Raw genomic sequence first — 23,838 nt, 5'->3', positions numbered from 1 at the left:
TTGTACTTGCAGTCTTCAGCTTCTCTCTCACTCTCACTCTCACTCTCACTCTCTCGCTCTCTCTCTTCTTTTATTATTTAATTCGAGTAATGAAAATTGTCTTTTTGGATGGTTCACGTGAAGAAGAACCTTTGTCCTGTAATATATATTTAGAACAATTCTGGTAGTACGTTATACATCATCGGTCACGAGCTATTGTTGGTGGTGCTTCATAGCCTCATCGGGGTGCTGCCCATTTTGCTCCAGTATACGCATATCATCGGCTTATGTCTTAAAGCAGATTAATTTTGCCATTTGGCATTTAGAAAGATATGAGAAAAATGTTGAAAAGACCACTTTAGCCATTTTCCATTACAAATCAAATTGTGCCATGTGAGATGGCTGTGTGGCAAATTGGTCATTTCAATTGTGTATTAAGTTTTATTTTGCCATTTTTGGTCATTTTTTTTTATTTTTTTGGGGTTAAAACTAACATGTGAGCAGCAAAGACCTAGCTAGATATGTAAACAATACCTTCCCATATAAACTAGGGCTGCATTATTATCATCTAAGGATAATAGTGGATAAAACCTTTCCAATTTCCAATCATCCAATCGAAATCCCTAGCTAGCACCAAGTCACAAGATTAAAGATGTACTCACTAGCTAACTTGGAAAGTGATTTTGATAGAATCTTTATGATGACAGCTTGATTTGTTTGCAAGCTATATATATATTTTGTTGATAGGGCATCAAACTTATCTAAATACAGGTGATAAACTTATGGGAAAAAAGAACGCTGTTAGGCTATGTAGTGTATGCTAGCTTTTTCTTGTTACTATTTTTTTCCTCCATTCTATGAAATGATATATCTACCCTCTACCATAAGAGAAAGAGAGAGAGAGAGAGAGAGGCTATTGTATGTTACACAATGGTCAAACAAGAACTCAACCCATATATTAGTATGGACCGAGTTTCCCTTCACCCAAGGTGAATGGATTCATGGGGCGAGAGAGAAGGTATTGGGAGGATATTTTGGAATATACCAAAACCTTAGGATCAATGGTGGGTGAACCTTCCTCTATGAGTAGAAGAAAACTTAATCCTACTAGTATTTGATAGGTCAGGAGACTTGAAAAAAATTAGACTTCTCCTTTGTCATGTTTACACAGAAGTACGAAGTACGAACGTAAAATTTTGGAAGCATGCAAGGCCTGGGGAAGTGGGCAGGGGCACAAAGGGAGGCCGACTTGTGACAATTTTATGTGACTATGTCCCTAAGGCTTCACATTATCACAAAATAAGCGCTCTTGGCCATGCTCTCTGTAATTCCTAGCTAGGGATCAGTTGAACTGAATCAGTTCTCACTTTTGATCTGGCATCTGACCCAAAACAAGGAACCTGTCCTATTGATTAAAATCCTCTGCAATTCCTTCATCTTGTTCATTTCATTCAATGGTGCGAGCTTGATTGATCCAATTTTTTTTTTTTTCTTTTTGAGTTTGACATCGTTGGATGTCACATCTTCCATCTATCGATCTCTCAAATCCGAACTGCAAGGCTGCGGTGAATTTTTCCCCTGCCCTATATAGAGGGCCCAAGGTTGAGGAAATATAATGGGCTGGTTCTAGGCTGGACTTCGATCCCTATGATGAAAAAAATATTCCATTAGAAGATAGGGGTGAATATTTTATGGAGAGTTAGATGACGTGGAATGAATCTTTCTAGTGGACAAAACAGGGATAGACCACTGGAGATTTTTCTGTGCTGGCAGAGTTTTCTTTCCAATGATGCGGCAGCCATAGGAAATTTTGTCTAAACTAGCCCCCGTGAGCGCTAGTCTAGTCAGTGGGCCACCAGGCCCAACCTTAGGAGCAGTGAATAGCATTAATTGCATTCTCAATAGAAATCGGCCCGTGAACCCATCATATTCCCACGTCCCACTCAAAGTCTTCAACTTCCCTACTACTTCCACCATCATTTTTTTGGCTGGAGTAATACTACTTTGAGATTTTAAACCAGTCCGGGTTGGTTCACATTAAGGAGTACCGGTCTTTATGATAATCCAACCGGTTTGACTGGGGTAGACGTCGCCAAATCTCTCTTAAGTCGGACTGTTGTTATATTAATATCAAAAAGTTTTCCTACACCCATAGTGTAAGGTTCAGCCACAGTTCAAGGGACCATAAAACATCTCCTATTAGACAAAATCGATAATACCCTCCTCTTGTTTGCACGATGTTTTCTACTGCCCATCCAAAGGCCACGGTATTCCTTTGACTTTGGCCGAAGGAAAATTCGGTCCTATTAATTTAGTTATGGGAAAAGTATCTCTGAGCTGTCAATATCTCCTCTCTGTCTCTCCACTTCTGCATCCCTATTGACGAACCATAACCTACCCCCTAGCTCAGAAAACCCTCTACCATTAGTTATATACCTAGATGGACCGGTCAGATGGGTTTGTTCCGTATAATTTGGACCAGTTGGGTTGATGAATGAATGATCATACAATAAGGTGACTGGACTGGCCATCTGATTGCTTGGTGAAGTGTGGCTGGGGGTCCTTATCGCCCCCAGTACTGGGGGGTGCTATGCGCATCGTGTGGTGCAGCACCACCCATGTGTGCACACATGGGTGGTGTTGCACCGCACGATACGCACAGCACAGCCCCCGGTACTGGGGGCTGCGCTCAACTGTCAAATATAAAACGAGTGGTTCCAGTTCAACACTTTCGCTTCCAAAATCTTAACTAATTATGTTAAAGAAGAATTTCTCTTTGTACTTCGTCATGATATGATTTAATTAATGAAAATATTTGCTTGATTATGATCCAAGAGTTGGTAATTTGGTTTTGTTCTCTGTGCACCCCCGGGCCAATGGAAGCACGAGCAGAGGCATCAATAGGCGGACATTTCTGCCTTTCATGGTGTGGACAGTCATTTCGGCCATCTGTGTCTGGGCATTAACTAGGCAACGAAAAGAAATCCCAGGCATGCCTCAAAGTTAAAGAGGGGTCGGGTCGGTCCTGGTTTGACGGATAATAACTTGTCTGGTTTGGGCCGGACTGGGCCAGAGATTATCTGCTCCAGCCCAAGTTATGCGGGCCTATACTGGCAACCCAATCCTCCTGGGCCGATTGGTTAGTCACTGGTAATCAAAATCGTCTGATCTCTCCGGTTTGCTTTGAACTCACTCTGTCTTCAAAGGCAGAATCGGCACGCATGGAGCTCCAAACAATCCTTCGTCCTCCCACCGCAGGTTTGCTTTCTGTAATTGAACCTCTTTTTAACAACTAGGGTTTCGATTTTATTTGTTCCTTCTCTAATATTCCAGCGAGCTGATACTGTACCAGACCTCAACCGTCTCTCTCTCAACATAACCATTAATTCCAAGTGTAATTCTCGTCACTTAAGATAGCAAATCTAAAATAGGAACTTTTGGATTCCTCTTATTTCTCCTCACTTAAACTTTTTCAAAGTGTAATTGATGTTAACGGTCATATTATCTGAGTTTTGAGTATCTCCTCCGCTCACAGATACACATCATGAATCTAGCCCATTGATATAAAGTTAGTATTGGTATAAACAATTGGCATATGCTAAGATGCACAATGTATACCTGCAACGGTAGAGACATCTCAATTATAAATAGCTAAAAATGATCCATACTTTACTCTAATAATGATCATGTCCAATACACATACAATATGAATGCTCACATCTATATTTTTGAATCACATTCCGAGAAATATAAAATGTGATAACCCTGTGAACAATATGCCCAATACTATCCTTAGTTATTGTCACTTTAAGGTATGGCCTTAGGACAACACATCACACATAATATGATAATGCAAATTAACATGCTTAATTAGGGTTTGATGGACTCATATCCAACATAGCTGTCAAAAACTGCACTAGTAAGTTCAACCAGAACCGACTGGTTAAAGCTCAAAACCACATTGATTGGTTAGTAAACAAGCCTGATATCGGGTTAGACCAATTGATATTTGGTCAGAATTGGTGTTTGGAAGGAGCCCAACGGGTGTTCGATTGAGACTGGTGCTAAGCCTGTTTAACATGAGTTTGATTATGAACCATAAATCAACTAATCAAATATAAGTGTGATCATGCCTAACCTATGAAACCCGATTAACTAAACAGTGCAGTAAAGATATAAAGCCTTAAATTAATGAATACTGATTAAGTCGGACCACAACCAATAACATACCAACCGGTTGACACCTTTAGACCTACAATGATGGCCGGGTCACCTTGAGACAAAGCCTGAGACTAACCCATTTTATTGAATCTAGATCCTCTACATTTCCACAAGGTGTGTGGTGCACATCCTACGGCACAACAGAAGCCACCTGACACACATGACACACGTGGCCTCCGTTATACCGCAAGATATACACGGCATACCCTACCGTATGGAAGAGGATTTTTATACCATTTTATTTATCACAATCAAATACACTACTAATATTAACCGCATTGTCCATTGTGGGCTGACCCTTGAGAAGTTGACTAATGTGATGACATCACAATACGTCACTATGAGAACTTGAATGTTCAATTGCTTTGCCTTTTTCATGCACCTGTGATCTTGATTTGGTTTTTTAGGGTTCCCATCTTTCTTTAGTGCATGAACCTGCATTTTTAGGTAATACCACTCACAACTCACATATGCATTTTCCTTCTTGTAAGGTACTCTCCCTTTCCATCTTTCTTCTCACTAATGCCTTTAAAAAATATAAATATAAATAATTCTTATGACATATTTAGTAATCTATAGTATAATGAAATAAATAAAATATTTAGTTTTAAAAATCTTGTGGGAAAGAAATGATGTGGGTATTTAACAATCATTGCTTCCAAAGTGGGGGCTCTTACTAGGGGTTTGGAGACAGCAGGGAAGGAGGGAAGTAGTGGGAAGGAGAAAGTGAGAAATGGAGAGATTGGTAGATAGATAGACATAGGTGGTAGAGCACATTGTTGGCTTCCTTGGCTTCCTTTACAAGTGATTGAACTTCTTGTACTTTCTCACCACGTCACTATTAAATTGGAGGACCACCCCTTACTCTTTACCCTCCCTTATCCTTCCTTCCCTTTCCATAAGAGAAAGAAATGTCATTTTGACGCATTTATTGAGGGTGGGTGACATAAGCAAAATTGAGATCATATGTGTGTGTGTGTGTGTGTGTGTGTGTGGTGGAAGGGGTGGAGGGTTATGTAATCTAGATGTCACCACAGTAACTGATCATACACCGCATGATTGTAATCTATTCCCTTTACTAAAAAAACCAAAGGGAAACTGTTCTGTTGGGGCCACTTGGTTGAAGGGTGATGATGATAGAATCTTTATTCCAAATATATATATATTTTTTTTTGGGTTCTGGGTGTCACCACTATGTCTAGTGATGTATAACACTTTACTATTTTTCATTTGACAATATATTGGTTATTCCATGTACATCTCAATGACGGAATTTCAGTCCTAAGTAAGGAAATTTGTTCAAACTCTGATTCAAAATTTTAGTAAATTTATCAAAATATCATCAAATGAAGATAAATATAAAATACAAAAATAACAACTTTTACCCTTATAAAAGCTTCATCTATTCATTTTAAGTTGAAATTGTACTAATGAGATGCTAGTTTGAACTTCTATCACATAGACTAATCCATTTACTCTTTTATGGTAACTAGTGAAGTGTTATATTTCACTAAGCACCCTTTTTTCATTTAAATATATATTTTTTGATAATATTCACATCTCTATCTCTCTCACACAGAGAGAGAGAGAGAGAGAGAGAGAGAGAGAGAGAGAGAGAGAGAGAGAGAGAGAGAGCCTATGAAGCTATGCCGCGCACTAAGTAAGCATTGTCAAGAGGCTATTTATCATAGTTTGTGATGGAAGCGTGGTAGTAAGGGGGGCCCCATTTGGATAGTTATCAAATGTTAGGCTAGCTTCCAATTTTTGTTTCATGGGGCCTAGTAATAGTTTTTGTTGCCTGACCACAAAATGATAAAAAAAATTTATGGACCAGTTATAGTTAGCAATTCGGTGAACATCTTGATGGTTTAGTTGATTTCCTTTTCGTTTTGCAAACGTAAAATTTAATTTCCAAACCAAACATTTTTAAGTCCAAATTTAAGTAAAAAAGGGGCTCTGCTTACAACGCCTTGTGTTCGACACATTCTCACATCAAGCCTACTACTCTCATCATAATACTAATGGTAACTAAGGAAAAGTCCATAAGGGCCTAATATCAAAGCCCATGGCCCAAATCTAATAATTAAGAATATAAGTATGATATATTTGCTGGAGCAATGTACATCATCAACAAGCCAACTTATGCAATTAACATGACCAATTTTGGATTTTAATAATCACTCTCAAGCCTAATCCCTACACAACTATGGTAAGAAACATTTCTATGGGCCCACATTAAGTACCCACAATTGTCATGTGGCAGATCAAATGGATCCAAAATTTGTGTTTTCCGCCGCTCACATGTTAACTTTTAGCGTTATCAAAATTTATCACATGGTAAAATAAAGTTTTGAAAATCCAGGGTTATGAGAGAGGGTAGAATAATGGAGTACTGTAGATGTGCATGGATGTATTTGGGACCATGGTTTTAGTGCACGATATTAGGATATCAATCACCTTCAAAATCGGTACAATACCGATATGGATCGGCACAGATTGGTCCATATCGTACAAGTTTGCCCCCGATTGTTCTTAAAAAAAAAAAAAAGATTATTTGACCATTTTACCCTTGATCCATACTATTTCATCAGTACTATATCAGCACAAAATCTAGATCAGTGGTTAACGATACCGATATGAATCATCCGATATGGGCGATCCGATACCAATATTTCAAACCATGTTTGGGAGGCATGCCGAAAAACAAGGGATGATTTATGATTGAAGTAAGCACTAAAATTTGATAGGTGCCTGACTACCTTTACATATGACTTCTCAGTTCAACGGTTAGAATGATCACAACAGTTATCCACATGACAGTATTTAAAATGGATGCATGATAGTATTTTTGGAAATTGGAAAGGAGAAAGATCCATTAATGTATAGTGCAATATATGATTGGACTTAGATGGGCCAATCAATATAGTCCTCTAATGGGTAAAATTGTCACATCAACCATCTATTTGACATGCTCTTGATTTGATGGTGTATGACACATGAGAGAAAACTATGTAGAAGATTATAAGCCTCTCAAATCAAAGTTACAATTAGGGGCGTAAATGAATAGCCGAAATTCGTTACCGTATTCGTGTTCGTATCTATTTAGCACTATCTGACTCCGTTCGAAAGCTAAACGGATGCGGATACAGATAGACTATAGCTATCCGAAAAGCTATATTTACATTTAAATGGATAAAATATCCGATCCATATCCGTTTAGCACTATTCGAATCCATTCAATAGGTAATCGGATGTGGATGCGGATATAACACTATCCGAGCCGAATCCGATCCGTTTACAGCCATAGCTAACATATGGTACAATATCTTACTGGTTACCTGTATGGTTTTTTATTTTATTTTTTTTGTTGGAAGGTTACCTGTATGGTTAATGGTTTGAGTGATGAAGATCAGCAATTCTAGTGGCTGAAAAATGGTGTCGATAAAAGAGATTTTATAGACCAAGATTTTGCCCAATGCCTAAGAAATGAGGTATAACTGTCTTACAAGCTTAATAACTTCAAAAAATCCCATATATTTCCTAAAATGGTGGAATTTCTATCCACACTAGAACAAAGTCAAAAAAAAAATTTATTTGAAACTTTTAGGATCCACAAATTGTTTTGATACCTAAAAATTTTCAAGTTATACCTTCATTTTTCCATGAAGTCACATTAATAATTGATTTTTTGGGGGTGTATCTCAATCAAAGGCGTACGTTAATTACAATTATCGAAGTAAAGGCTCAGACAAGCCAATAGAAAACTACAACTACCAAGAGGAGCAGGGGAGGGTGCCTTTTTGTAGCATAAATGTGACCAAGAGAATCAATCCCATGACCTTTTGGGGGGGGGGGGGGGGCATGCACTTCAATTGGCTAGTTGATGACTTGGTCAATTAGATGAATTCTATAGATTTGAGATGAAGAAATGAGATTAGTTTTCTTGGCACTATATTCTTAAAAGAAAGGCGAAAGTTTTCCTTCACCGCATGGTGATGGTTCAGCCACTATCTTGGGTTCTCAAACCTCTATAGGATTTTAGTATGTTCCCTAAAATACCCTCCCAATACCCCCTGGGTGCATTTGAACCCCCCATGGTGAATTGATTCCCATTCACCGTGTGTGGAGGGAATCTCTGTCCTAAAAAGAATATACAAAAATTAATTGAAAATTTGCAACAATATTCAATATATTTTCTCCAGAGGTGTTCTCTATTAAATAATGAAAATATTTGGTTCAAATTGCAATTTTACTTGAAACAAATTAACTGTTTTCATAATGCATTTTTTGATATCAGATTACCAGTTGAAGTAAATCACATTTCCCCCTTTTTCTACTCTTTTAGGAGGTTTTTCCAGTATAACTTTTAGAAGAAATTTGAACTTCCAATTGTTTCACCTTAATACTCAAAATTATATTAAAATATATGTTTTGATTATCATTATATGTTTACTTTGTTCTTACTAAATTACATATTTACCAAGAATTAATAAAATTATTTAATAAAATGTATTTTTGCAATATATGTTTTATAGTTCTTTTCTTTATAAGATTCATGTGGTTCTTTTTTATTTAATCTACTTTTAATTTTTTTTGAAAAATAAAAACTTAAAAGTATATTCTACCATATGTGGTGAACTTACAAGAGTTTTATATAACAAAACTTTGCAACTAAAAGTGATGAACTATTGAGTATAGGTACCTACCTAATAAAATCACCTCAAAGCAACTACAATTCATCAAATTAGCAGCTATTATCAATCAATTAAATACTCAAAAAAGGATTACTAAATTTAATAGCTTAAGTTTTGAAAATTTTTATCAGCTAAAGTTTTCTTAGTTTTCACATTTACAACATTTTGTTGCATTTTTACTTGGTATTATAAATGTTCAAAGTTTCTTAAAAAATGTAAAGTTTTATTTATCAAATAAATATATCGAAGTTTTCCTTATCCTTAAAATATTTATTATTTTTTCCTCCTTTATAGTAGATGGGTGGGTTTTTGCATCCTCGTAGTATATGCCTCAACTTGCTTCTCAACATCAACAACATGCGTCTTACCATCAACCCTCCTCCCCCCCCAAAAAAAAAAAAAAATACAAATTTGAGATTTTTTTAAATTCACAGATTTTCCGAATCATAGTATGAAGATCAACTTATGTTTCCAAATTCCAATAATTTAAGAGAGAGAGATAGTTGCATCATTGTACGTAATTTTCAATTTTTTTATATCTATGTTGCATTATTGTCTCTTATTTTTTTATATTGATGTTGCATTATTGTCCCTTATATTATACATTATTGTGCAGTTACAAATTTTTATCCCCTCTTTGTCCTCTCTCTTTCCTGATTCCTAATATTTTGAAAACCTTTTTTGTTTTGTTACTATTATTATTATTATAATTAGAGTAGTTATCAATGTAACAATGGATGGTGATACTTCCAAAAAATCACAAGATAAATCTGAGTAATCTATTTTTACATTTTTATTAATCTAAAAAAATGTCTGTTTTCCCTCAAATTTGGGAGAGTATAGCAATGTTTGGAGTACTAGTACACCGTACACATGCATAGACATACACTTGATGTGTTCCAATTCAAAAGGGGATATTTAATTGAATTAAATTATAAAAATTGACACGTGGCTAATCTAGATCATGTTTCTCTATCCAACAGTAGGTAAAGATATCATTTGTTCACATGACATAATAGATGCTTTATGACATTTGAAAATTTATGGCTTTTGACCGACTAATCCCCCAGAGCTCTTGTACGACCTCGCAACATACACGAACCAGGAGATACTGGGGTCCCCATGTTCACTAGGGAGTTTCTTCTCAGGCGGGTGGCCCCAAGGGGGAGGCGGAGTCAAACCCAAGACCTTCAGCTTCCTTAGGCCTCGTCCCATGCCAACTGCGCTGCCCCTTGGGATTTATTATTATTATTATGATAATTAACTTAAACCCCTACAAATTAGCTACTTCTATACCCTAATGACTCCATTGCAGCGCAAACTTGGAATCTTGGACACCACTCAATTAACATCAAACAAAAACAGTGACAAGGATGGCAACATCAGCACTCTTAAGATCGACTTAATCTTCATGCATCTTACCAACTAATTATCTGCTCGTAATCATAATTAATATGGGACATCTCTCTATGCCCAAAAAAAAAAAAACCACTTAAACTACAGGCCATGCTGTCCCTTTAATCTCTCTTATCTCTCTTTCTTTCCACTAACCAAAAGCTTGGATTTGCATTAATTATATATTAAACCCTTAATGGATAATCATAAACAACCTGATCATTGGCTTGTTTAAGTAAGTGGCACATACAACAATGTGAACTCTTGGACCAAAGTGAACCCGCAACTTTCCATTTTGTTAGGTGTAAAGTGAACCATCAAATATAATTGGAACTTAGAAGATAAGAAGAGTTTAAAAGTAAATGAAAAAAGAGTGAAGGATTAAATCATCTCTTACGTCAAGAGCTTTGAAACTAATCTCCATAAGAAGAAGAAGAAGAAGAAGAAGAAGAAGAAGAAGAGTGAGTGACACATCAAGAGTCAAGAAACCTCTCAACATTGCCAAACCCTACTATGCCTATCACGGCTCCTAAAACCTTTGAGGATAAGTTTCAAGTCGCTACCACTAAACCACTACTACTGCTCTCATCAATTCATATGATGGATTAATAACATGTCAAGTCTATATCTATATTTGTGAGAAACTCATGCCTTTTATAGCTGACCCCACTAACTGACCTGGTTTTCAATAATTGTCCCCGTTTTTAAGATGCTAAAACCTTGGTAATCAAATTGCATGTCGGTAATCCAGGAGATGGGCATTTCCAACGGTTAGGTTAAGAAAGCTAAGGTTTTGATTTTGGTTTATTATGATCCATATTAAGATGATGAAAAAAGGATTTTTCTTACACTCAAGTGTCGTGCACTGGACTGTCTAGTGCACCTTTAAAATGCATCGGATGGTGGCAAATGGTTTTTAATTTTTTTCAATTCCCTAAAAGTGTGCAGTGCGATAGCTAATTCGAATCAAAATTGACGATATCGGATGATTGATCATTAATCTTTATTCATAAAACTCATGTAAGATTAAGTCATAAATGTATTTAGATTTCATTTTTTTTTTCTTAAATTTAGTAAGTTAAATAACAGAAAATCAATGAAACTTAACTTTTTATAGTTTAGAAAATAAGTTTTGGTGAAATTTTGATCGATTTTAATCCAATTTGAACTAGATTGATATTTTTCTTCCCCTTTTATTTTATTTTTTTTCCTTTTTGGTGATAAAGATCCTTATTTGACCAAAATGTTCAATTGATGGGCAGCCGTCTATTTAGGATGTTGACTGAAGGCTGCTCTAATTGCTACAATTCAAAATGTATAGAATTAAAAGTTTGATGGATTTTCATTCCTTGTTTTTTCTCCCTCTTTCTTGTGATGGTGGTAGCGCACCAGGGCTTGCGTCTCTTTTTTTGGGTTATAGTTCCATTTGTCCAAATACCATCGACACCGGCTACGCTGCACAACAGACAGTGTTCCACACTTTTCCATCCACGTACGTACGGTGGGCACACAAATGGGCATTTTTAGAAGCAAAAGGATAGGGCACATAGGTGCAGTGGAGCTGGACTCATTACGTACCCTTGTGTTTTTTCAATTCCCTACCTATGGATGGAGAGATAAATAAATACTCTAAAATCTGAATTTGATTTAAAATAATTAGTATCTATTTATTCAGTTATTTATCAGAGTAGTCTGATAGGAGAGTATTGGACCCTCCTCTAGTAGTGGCGGGAGTTTGGGGATCCAGCCCAGTAAAAATAGGGGTGTTTGGGTCATTTTATAGGTAGGCTCCCTTATGAAATGACTACAGCCCCCCCCCCTCTCCTTTTTTTGTTGGGCTGGATCCCCCAGTTCAATTTGGATATCTTTTGATATCTAGATGATTCTCGGATTATGAAGTTGGATATTAATTTAGCTTCATACCTGTTACATACGTTTTAATAGGATAAGAGATCGTTGTTTGATCGTCTAACTAGCGTCAACACTAGTGCAAGGGCCAATGAGAGCACATGCAAGGGCATCAACTTAAATGCAATTTTGATTTTATGGGGGGGGGGGATAGGGTGATACTTACATATGCTTTTGTGTCTCGACGTAGGAGCCACACGATTAGGTAGTATTATTTTTCCTTTTTTTATATTATATTCTCACCAAGTCAAAGGTTGTAAATACAATCAAGTAGAAACAACTATATAGTATATTATATTATTTTTGCAAATATTTATGTATAAAAAATTTAAAATATTTTTTAATTTGAATTCAGATATCCAATTCCTTGGCCAATTTGAATGCAAGGAGTAAAGTTTATACAAAATTAACACTAGCCCTTCCCCCCCCCAAATAAAAGTCATGGAAAAAGGAAAAAGAAGCCTTTTATGGATCAATTTGGAGGCTTGAAGCTTTAACAACCTATACATATGCAGCCATGAATCTTTGGACAAATTTTAGATGTATTACAAAGAATCTAATACAACTGTCCCAAAAAGGTCCATCTGAGGATATTTAAGAAAAAAAAAATACAAATTCTGTTATGAGTAAAATAGGGGCCACAGATTGAGTGGGTCCTACGCTAAGGATGTTCTACCAATGTGCAACGTGGATGAATGAGGCACCCCTTATATTGTAGGATAAGTATAAGTTCGATGAAGTGGGCCATGGCCATATCATCATTCTTAGTACATATTTCCTTTCCATCTATATCCTTAAAACTGATCAGTGCCTGGTTAGTCCTGTGTACCTCCAGTTGCCTTCTTCCAAGTATTGATGAGTTGAAGGTTCCCCAACGCCAACAGATCCCGTCATTTTAAAATTCTAACGTTTCCGTTACTACCAAGCGGCGGCCCTTTTCTACTCAAAACCGCCTTCTCTCTCTCTCACGTCAATTAATGCTTTTCTTTCTCTATAAATATCTCTCTACCTCTCCCCAAAACTTCCAATAACAAACACCATTCGATCGATCGACCAACACTCTACTCTTCTTCTTCTTCTTCTTCTTCATATTGATATTGAGATGGGAGATGATAATGTAAACCTCCCTCCAGGCTTCCACTTCTATCCAACTGATGAAGAACTTGTGGTTCATTTCCTCAATCGTAAGGCATCGCTCTTACCTTGCCATCCAGATGTCATTCCCGATCTCGATCTCTATCCATACGATCCATGGGAACTTGATGGTTTGAAACATATCTCTCACAATCTGAATTCCATTTTTTTATTTTTTATTTTTTTTTAATTTTCCATTCTTCTTTATTCTCTAATTCTTGATTCTGTTTGGATTTGGGACTTTGGGGGGAAAGTGTAGGTAAGGCATTGCAAGGAGGTAACCAGTGGTATTTCTACAGCCGAAGAACTCCGAATCGAGTTTCAGCTAATGGGTATTGGAAGCCTGTAGGTATGGATGAACCAATAATTTCAAATGCTGGTAAGAGATTGGGCTTGAAGAAGTGTCTTGTATTCTACGTCGGCGGCGGCGAAACACCGGCTGATGGAATCAAAACCAATTGGATAATGCAGGAATACCGACTTTCAGATTCCGGTTCTAGTAGCAGGACGTCTTCCAAAAGAAAAGGAACTTCAAAACTAGTGAGTTCCTCTCTCATGTAAATTAAGGCTGTGTTTGGCATGCATTCTTGGAATAGATTCTAGGTCTAAAATGCATTTTGAAACCTAATTTTTTTTTTTTTCTCTATTTTGTTATACTTATGGCTAGGATTCAAGCAAATGGGTCCTTTGTCGAGTCTGCGAGAGGAATAGTGGTTCTCAAGGGGGATTTGGAGACGACGATGACGGAGATGGCACAGAGCTTTCATGCTTAGATGAAGTTTTCTTGTCATTAGATGACCTTGATGAAATTAGTTTGCCAAATTAGATTGAAAAATAACTATATATGATCTAAATGGGCAATATTTTAATTTTAAAGGCTTATGAGAGAAAGCTTATATATATATATATATATAGATCCAATTGTAATATTATTGGCATGTTTCTTGTATGATTCTCAGAACCATAAACATTTTGCAACAAAGTTAATTTGGTATCACTTGTTTTCTACACTTCTGTTGAGATTCTCACGTGGTTGGCTTATTGGAGAGAATAAACGTGGGGGAATGGGTGGATTGTGGAGCCCTAGTAGCACTGTTAGCTTCTTGCCTTGCTGCAACCATTAATCTTCTCCTTTTAGGCTTTTTAGCTTTTTCTGCTTTGATGGTCTTTTGGTGCTTGTCTTGTGTCACAAAGTGAAAGGAAAAATTTTTACTTCTTCTATGGGTGTCTGCTTAGGTCTGCATTTCGTCATATATGTTGTAAGCATTCATAAGTGTGAGAACAAGTTTCACCGCTTTGGAATCAGGGGGGCCATTACTTAATTTCTTGTTGTAATGGGTTTGATTAACACTAATCATGAAGCTTAATTAACATGTTTTTTTAAAGACTTTTTCCTAATCCTTTCTCATTATGAACACGTGGGTAGATGACCCCATAAACACACCCAATTAAAAGAGAAACTCTTTCTCATCACCATCCACTTAGGATCTAATGGTGAAAATTAGATTGGGTTTTACCATCATAATTAATAGAGAGTGCACATAAAAAAATATAATAGTTGCTCGAACTCAAGCAAACAACAATAAGTGGGGTAGTCTTGTCATTTCAACCATCAAGGACATTTATTGTTTTAAGAAATTGCTTTCAATAATACTATTCATTGCTTAATAAGCTCGTAACTACTGTTCTTCATAATCATCTCACCCATACATTACAAAAAACAAAAAAACAAAAGGGCTCTGAGGGTAGAAATAAAATAGATGCATGAGAGCAGTTATGATTGCAGAAAACATGTGATTGGGCCTATCAGAACTTGTTCATAAAGCTAAAGTGCCTAATATAAAGACATCAACAAGAGGAAGGTATTGAGAATTGAGATAAGCCCATAATGTTCCCACATAATTAAGGATGATGATTTTTATGTTTGGGTTTGAGGGAGGAGAAACTAACAAAGATTGTTGGGCCAGCATATGTCGCTTTTGAGAGAACCTAATTATATTAATCCTTGTAAGATGATCAGAAGGGAAGAAGAAGAGAACTTTTCCACAAAATGGGTCATTACTAGTAATAAGTAGTGCAAATGTTCAAAGTTGAGAGTTGATAAATAAGAGAAGGGAGAGGGTTTCCCCACACTGTCCAAGTGAGGTTTGGGGAGGTGGTGTGCAATTTCATTTTTGAGCTGACATTCCTATAAGAGAAATGTTGAGTTTTTATGTCTTGTATTTTGTGGGTTCACATAATTAGTATTGGGTTTGTATTTGCAATTGGATCGAGTTTTGAGTCTATTATATGTATTATAGATATAATTGTAATTGTGTGGGGATTAAGGTTTTGGGTTCCTTATACATTGTCTTTGTGGACCCTAAAAACAAACGAATGGAAATCACTTTTATTTCCTAGGGGCCCAAATCCCCTAAGAATCAATACCCCTTGTAGAGAATTGGGGAATTCACCCAATTTGGTCTTCTGGACCATGGGTTTTTTTGAAGTTGTCTAAGGTTTTTGATTGGATTGGTATTTTTTTTTTATTTTTTTTTCTCATTGTAGCTCTATTGGTCTCCTTTGATTCAAGGACTCATTTTTATATTACCTATATAAAAATATAAAAAAAAATCATTTTATGAGGTGGAGAACGGTGTGGTTAGGATTAATGAAAAATCTCTGATTCTCTCAGTTGGCTCTAGGTATTCGTGACAAACTATATTAAATTTTTCGTGTTATGTGTGATTGTTTGCTTTTGATTTCTTCCTCGTGAATATGCATTCGTTCCCAAAAAGAAGGGCACTTCAAGGTTGGACCCTAACCTCGGAACCTTGTCAGAAAAAATCCAGCTAACTTTATTCTCCCTCCCCAATATTTGTTTTCAATTAGGAGTATAACTTGGGCCGGCCCATCAAAGATTTTGTAAATTAAAACCGCTTCGAGCTGGGTAGTCCTATGTACAGCCCAGCCCTATTTAAAATTTTCAAAATTTCTAAACCCAGCCCGGCCTTGTCAAGTAGGGGTCAGAAAATGCTCAGAGCTCAAACTTTGGCATCCACTTGGACTACGAAGCAAAGCTTAGTTCAACCTTGAAGTGCCCTAATTTAGAGTACACTTTAATGTCTTCCTATCAATTAAATTACCCTTATATAGTTTCTAATTATGTACTCACACTATTCCAAAGTCCAACTTCTAATTAAGGATAACTGTCTAAACGGATGATTTGAAAAAAAAAAAAAAAAAAAAAAAGTTAGTTTTGACCTAAGGTGAAAAATCAAATGTGCAAACTAAGGTAATAATCGATTTAATCGATTTTTTTTTTTTTTTTTTTTGTCATTAATTGTTGTAGTTTGGGAAGCCTTGGGAAAATATCCAAATGAACAAGAGGTGAGCGGTTTGGTGGTGCAGAACTGTACCTTTAATAACACCCACATATTGAACAGCCTTCGCGTGGGAAGCTCACTAACATTTATTTCAAGAACATCGAGGGTACAAGCTTCACCAAGACTGCAATTACCCTCTCATGTAGTGAAGGTGTGCCATGCGAGAACGTAGAGCTCGTCGATATCAACTTGAAGCATACCTTGGCTGATGGTGTCGCCACTGCAATCTGTAAAAGTGTGAATGGGGATAGTTATGGCATTCAATCTGTAAAAATGTGAAAGGGGCTGATGGCCCAACTACCTGTCCATCCAAATATTTATACTCTTACCATTACCCACAATCCATCTTTCTGTTTGGGACACAAAATCTCACATTCTCTTCACCCCTAGCCAAATTAACCAATGAGGAATTGTAACCCTTCTTTATAGACCCGTTTCTACTCACAAATCTGGACATAAAGAATCGACTCATCACCGAGTAATCATGCTTGATTTGCCAAACTAATTTGCTGATCGAGTTAATCATTATTCACATCACAAAGCTTCTGAATCCCAATACTCCTTTCAGATTTTGGCTTGCAAACATCATCTCACTTCACCGTGAATTTTTTTGCAGAGAATCCATATACCTGTACAAATAAAATTCCTTATCCATCTCTCTATGATTTTAACTAAACCTAATGAGCAATGGCCACCAATAAACTGAGAAATTATGAATAGTAATCCAAGATATCATCGATCGTACAAGCTCCACTCACCCTACCTTAGAAAGTAACGTCCCCTTCCATCCTTGCATTCGACAATATCTTTTTTCTATCTCTAGAAGCATAGCCTCCTTCTTAACCCTTCCTTTAAATATTTTCATCCCTTGATAATGGGTGGAAAATTTTACAAATAAGGACGCCACACACTTCTGAATTACACTGCCTCCTGTAAGGACAAGTATTCCTAAGAAACAACATGCTTTTCTCCAAATTAATTCTCTGACTAGAATAGTCTTGATACTTTGGGGCCTTGAAGAGATGATTTAATTTTATTTGCATTCATCAAAACCCTTACAAAGAACCTTCTCTGCCAGAATGAACAATTAAAGAGAGATCAGATTACCTTGACAAAGTCCTCTCTGAACCTTCTCTGCCATTATGAAACAATTAAATGTTTCATAATTCAGCCTAAATCTGGAACCCCACCTTATATAGAGGTCAATATAAGGCTGTAAAACAAAAAAATTTATGTATGACATGAAAGCTAATTGCTGTTCTATGCAAAACCATGTGGACCCATGGTGTGTTGAGGTGGACTCCCCAAGTGTTAGCAAGTGGATTCCATTGCTACTTATGAACTCCTTATTTTTCCTATTCTAATTCATTATACCACCATATCAGGTCAGTTATTTCTGTTAGAGTTTATGTTTTAGGGGTATTTTTGTAACTGGTCATTGTATTGTGGCTTAAGTTGTATTTTGTTTTCTTGTTTTTTCTTTTTCCTTTTACCTCCTTAGAGAGTTATTTGTAATTCTAGCAGTTGATTAATGAAGAATATAAGGGAGAGAAATCAATTCTCTCTCTCTCCCACAGGATTGTGTTCATTTCTCTTCTCTCTTCTCAGCCTCTACCTTCTTACTTCTTTTGTCTTGAATCAATCCTAGCTCATTTCTAACTATTTCACCCTAACACATACCTGTGATAGCTCTGTTTTCAGGCCATCGTTCAGCTAGTTTGTTTTGATCATCTATCTTTCTTCAGTGATCAGTTTTACTTCATATTTCATATATAGTATTCTGATATCATTCTCTATTGATTCTGATCTTTGAACACTACTTTAACGTACACCTGCTGTTACCACTTTCCATACCCCTGCTCTGTTTCTGTTAGTTCCCATATCAGCTCCGATCACACCCTTCTCATTAACCACTGATAGGTTTGATCAGAAGGGTTACTCAACCCAAGTTTCAGTCCCAACAGCTCTGTAGTTTTAAGTAACAAAATATCCCATCTTCTCTTAATGAGCTTTCAATTTCCTTCACTTCTGCTTTAATCTTCTAATCATATATGCTGTTTCTGTGGCCTACCCAGTTCCTGTAGTCAGTGTTTCTTCTTTTCTAATTAGCCTATTCAATCCTTTTAGAGCCTTTGCAAATTCTTCCCTAATCTCAATTTAGGGTTGGGTTTCAGACCATGCACCAGGAGAATTATCCAAAGTGAGCATTTTTCCTAGGTTCCAACTCATATTCCATAGAATTTGGTGAATCTTCTTATTAAGAATTTGCTTATCCTCTACAAACAGGCTGACAATTAGTAGTCAGAAATATCATGTAAAAATAATTGACATTCAATGAAACCAATAACAGCCATTGGGGTTAGATAAGAATAAAACAGAAAGAAGGTAACCAAAGCTTAAGTCTCTGTTTACTGTGTTAGTGTTGTGAGAACTCATGTGATTAGGGTAGTTTGGGAATGTAGTCTTTGGACGCCCTTTGTAATCACTTTTAGAACTGCAACCTATGTGATTAGAGAGTTGTTTTATCTTGGGGGTATAGATGCATGGTCAACCCGGATTGCAGAATTTGGGCATCTAAAAATCTTAAGGAAAGCATCGTTTGATGCGACTCAACTCTACTATTTATTGTTCAAGTTACACAAGATGACGTGTATTGTTGACGAGGGCCGGATGTGCACCACCGCCCCACCGGTACTGCAGAGTATTTTAATACTGTAGTTGGTGAATTGTGGTGCATTTCATGCCCCATGCTCCCCCCCCTCCTACTAGAGAAAATTATATATCTAAGCTCCCAATTCCAAAAAAGAAAAATTGGGAGCAGATTATAAATTCTTGATTGATGATGGATCAGATTCAATGGACGATCCAGATTCGGATCCGAATCCGATTCTGGGATTTTTTTTTTAAACCTTGAGAATACGCCGTCTACGTAGACGTGGCAGAGTTAGCAGGTTTTCGGATTTGAAAGAATCTCCTCAGTGAGAGAGAGAGAAAACACTTTTCGCTTTATGGACACGTTACTATAAGATCACTAAAAAAAAAAAACTTCATATGCATCCACTGACGTGTCAATCTTTCCTACAGTCTTTGGAACACGTGGTGACCCCACATCTCTGACTCTTTTACAACTTAAAAAAGCAGACTAACTTGACACACAGCACTTCTCGTTGTCTGCGAAATTACCTCTCGTGAAATAAAAAATTTCATCCATATTAAACAGATAGTGATCGATCTATTGTCATATATATATATAAATATCCTTCTTCATATCACTATGAAAAGTGAAATAGTTTATGTCACTATCTTTTTTTAACCCTCTTGAATTAGAAAAGTCAATTGCTTATCACTAATCACATCTCCCAACAACATTTTAACCCTCTTGAATTAAAAAAATCAATTGCTTATCACTAACCACATCTTCCAACAACATTTTTTGAAGCCGATTAGACAAAATCTTGGTTATAATCTTATATGTCAAAGTACACAATACAATTGGATGATACCCAACGAATGAAGAAACATGACCATCTTTTTTATTTTATTTTATGAGAGTGTCTTGTGATCGTTAAGAGAGGTGAAACATGACCATCTTTTCTATTTTATTTGACAATTCGATTCTTCTACTTCCGCCTGCCCCTATTGCTGTGTGCGCCTCACACACAAGCAAGGCGGAATGTACCGCCTTACCCCTGCCTGAGCGCCTTGTCCGAACAAGGTTAATACGGTACTTTCCGTCGCGTTTGTGTGTGGAATTGCACGACAGTACCAAGCAGGCGGAAACAGAAGAGTCAGATCCTCAATTCATCTGTGGTGACAGCTACCTTCAAGGCATCTTGCTGGTCGGTAGATAAAGTTCTGCATTAAAAAAAAACCCTAAATTGTTCATTAAAAAAAAAAAAAAAAAAAAAAATTGTCCAACCTAGACTCAAATAAATTATGGTAAAAAGAAATACTCTCCTTAATTCGGGCTGGATCATCATTAAATGAACCATTCTCCCTTTGAGACAAATTGGCACTGAATAACTTTGATCTTCTTCTATGAGAGCTTTATTGCTTTATTCCTTTCTTATCCCTCTAGAAGTCTGAAAAGAAAATTTCTCTTTTTATTCTAACGATTACATTTTATTTTATTTGGCTTCATTGAAATTTGCGTCTATTCCGTCGTAATTAAAAGGTGTACCCAGTCCACGAGGGTTCCACCACTACGGGGTCTGGGAGGGTCATAATGTACGCAGCTAATGAAAAAAATAGTTGGCTTATTATGTGAGAGTGGAGAAAGAAAAAAAATGAACAAGAATATTAAAGGAAGGCGGGTGAAGATGAGAAGTTAATATTTTTTTTAATCATATAGGCATGAGAAACATGATAATTAGGGGAGACCGGGAGAGAGGGAGAAACACAGGAATATATAGAGTTTGGAAAGCTGAGGTTGTCTTCTTAAACATTTCACGAAATCGACACTATAAAATGCATGTAAACTAATTCTGAAACGGATAATGAAAACTGAATAAAAACAAGTAACACCAGAATGAATACAACCGAACCAAACAACCGGAATAGAACCATTTGACACCCATACTCTCAGCACTTATGGATATCCCTTATTGAAAAGGATTCGGTCCAACTTCTTATTAAGGAAAACTGTCTAAATGGATGGCTTGGAACCCGTTCTAACTATGGTTTATAGACACAGCCCTGCTCCTGTTACATCGCCAATTGAAAGGGAAGGGTCCCAAATTGGATGATAAAACTAACAAAATTCTGACAACACTAGGGTTTTTTTTTTTTCTTTTTTTTCTAAGGATACAAATTAATTGAATGTTAAACTCCTACCGCACAAAATAAAATAAAAAATAGAAGTAAAACTCTTTTTCTCTCTCCACCCAAATAGGTCGGTAAAATAGTTAGTTTTGCCCAAAGGTGGAAAATCAGGTGTCTAAACTAAGGTATAAATATCAAACCCCCTCAAGCATTACTCCTTGAATCAAGTCTACCAGGAATCCTCTGGATTGGGAATTGGGATCGAGCCTCGCTCAAATAAGTTCAGGGCTTTGATCCCAGCCAGCTCATTTATCTTTCTTATAAATTAGTTTTCTTTTAATTTTGTAATTTTTTCTTTCTTTCAATTCCGATCAAATAACTAAGGGGAATAATGGGCTCAAACAGGGATCTTGTGTTAATAACTTGTTTATTGGGCCTCCTTCTATGGGGGGCTGACGCCAAAAGAGTTTCTGTGGATGAACCTACTGCAGCTCCAGAAGCAGCTCCAGCGAAATCCGAAAGTGAACCTACGGCGGCTCCAGAAGCAACTCCAGAGAAACCAGGAAGTGAACCTACGGCAGCTCCAGGAGCAGATCCTACGCCGGCTCCAGGAGCAGATCCTACGCCTGAAAATGAACCTACGGCCCCAGAAGCAGCTCCGGCAACACCTGGAACGGCTTCACAAGGTACAGTGTTCGATGTCACAAAGTATGGAGCAGTTGGTGATGGAAAGACGGATAATAATAAGGTACAATATTTTCTACGTACAGAATACATAATCCAACCGTTAAGCCTTCCAGCTTCATTATTATGAATGAATAAAAATGATGAACACTTTGATTAATTAATTTCTTAATTTGCAGGCATTTTCTGCTGCATGGGATGCTGCATGTAAGTCCACAGGGCCATCCACCGTTTTGGTACCTAAAGGGGACTTCATTCTTCCTGCAATAACTTTCTCTGGTCCATGCTCCAACAACATTTCTCCACGTGTTGAGATAAGGGGTAAAATTATAGCTTCCCCAGGCACGGACGGCATTAAAACTTGGATCTCATTCCAACGCCTGAGCCAGTTGCATATCAATGGGTTCGGAACAGGATCGCTGGATGGTAAAGGAGAAACCGCTTGGACCGGTTGTCGTCACACAAGCAGTTCAAATTGCAAAACCCACCCAAACGTAAGTGTTGTTTAATACCCGGCCCGGCCGGACAACATGTAGATTCACGTTAATTAGTTGAGGTTAAACAGTCAATTAACTTAATTTTCATTTAATTTGGTTATTGCAGAGCTTGGAATTGTTGTCGATTACAGGTGGATCCTTGAGTGGTATAAGTTCGACGAATAGTAAAGGTTCCCATGGGATTGTTGGGAACACTAAAGACTTCATCATCCAAGATGTCAAGCTGGTTGCCCCTGCAGAAAGCCCAAACACAGATGGTTTCCACATTGGCAACTCAACCGGTATCACTATCACTAACGCTGAAATTGGAACGGGTGATGATTGCATCTCCATTGGATCGGGTGTCACCAACATTTCCATCACCAATGTCCAATGTGGACCAGGTCATGGAATCAGGTAATTAATTAATTAATTAATCATTTCTTCTCGATCTTGCATCATAAATAACAAATTAATTAAGGGATAATTACCTTAATATATAATTGGTTTTTGTTTTTTTTTTTTGTTTTTTTTGTCATTAATTAATTAATTGTTAATGTAGTTTGGGAAGCCTTGGGAAATATCCAAATGAACAAGAGGTGAGCGGTCTCATTGTGAAGAATCGTACCTTTACTAACACCGATAATGGTGTTCGGATCAAAACATGGCCAGGATGTCCGAGAAAACACGGTTTCGATGTTAGATTTGAGGATATTGTCGTCACAAATGTGTCAAACCCCATCATCATCAACCAACAATATTGTGACCAGAAAAGCTGCACATCTGAGGTAATTAATTCCTAATTAACACAAAAACTAATTAATTATTAATGCAAGTAGGTAATTAATGCATTAATTTATTTGTTTTTTGATATTAAATATAGATATATAGTCTCTTGCTAGCTAGCTGGGTTAGAGACTTACTAGCCAATATATAATATACATATATATCATTAATATATAATAGTCTCACCCATATATTTTATATATTCAACAGCCCTCGCGTGTGAAGCTCACTGACATTCATTTCAAGAACATCAAGGGTACAAGCTTCACCAAGACTGCAATTACCCTCTCATGCAGTGAAGGTGTGCCATGTGAGAACGTAGAGCTCGTTGATATCGACTTGAAGCATAACTTGGCCGATGGCGTCGCCACTGCACTCTGTAAAAATGTGAAAGGGGTTACTTCTGGCATTCAGAACCCAAGTTCATGCTTATGA

General features: G+C 36.9%; 2 protein-coding genes across 2 annotated transcripts; both read left to right on the top strand.

Annotated features, from left to right (window-relative positions):
• Positions 1-13,257: 13,257 nt before the first annotated feature.
• Positions 13,258-14,160, top strand: LOC122648898 (NAC domain-containing protein 104-like). Its single transcript, XM_043842199.1, has 3 exons — positions 13,258-13,462; positions 13,591-13,871; positions 13,999-14,160. The coding sequence occupies exons 1-3, from the start codon at positions 13,300-13,302 to the stop codon at positions 14,155-14,157; spliced, it is 603 nt and encodes a 200-aa protein (XP_043698134.1). The 5' UTR covers positions 13,258-13,299; the 3' UTR covers positions 14,158-14,160.
• An 8,380-nt stretch (positions 14,161-22,540) lies between these two features.
• On the top strand, positions 22,541-23,838 carry LOC122656314 (exopolygalacturonase clone GBGA483-like). Its single transcript, XM_043850827.1, has 4 exons — positions 22,541-22,567; positions 22,745-23,034; positions 23,180-23,405; positions 23,614-23,838. Exons 1-4 carry the CDS (start codon positions 22,541-22,543, stop codon positions 23,836-23,838), a joined length of 768 nt encoding a protein of 255 aa, XP_043706762.1.

The sequence above is a fragment of the Telopea speciosissima genome, chromosome 1, assembly GCF_018873765.1.
Source record: "Telopea speciosissima isolate NSW1024214 ecotype Mountain lineage chromosome 1, Tspe_v1, whole genome shotgun sequence".
Classification (NCBI taxonomy): domain Eukaryota; kingdom Viridiplantae; phylum Streptophyta; class Magnoliopsida; order Proteales; family Proteaceae; genus Telopea; species Telopea speciosissima.
Note: the sequence above shows the minus strand (reverse complement) of the source record. Positions and strands in the feature narration are given on the sequence as shown.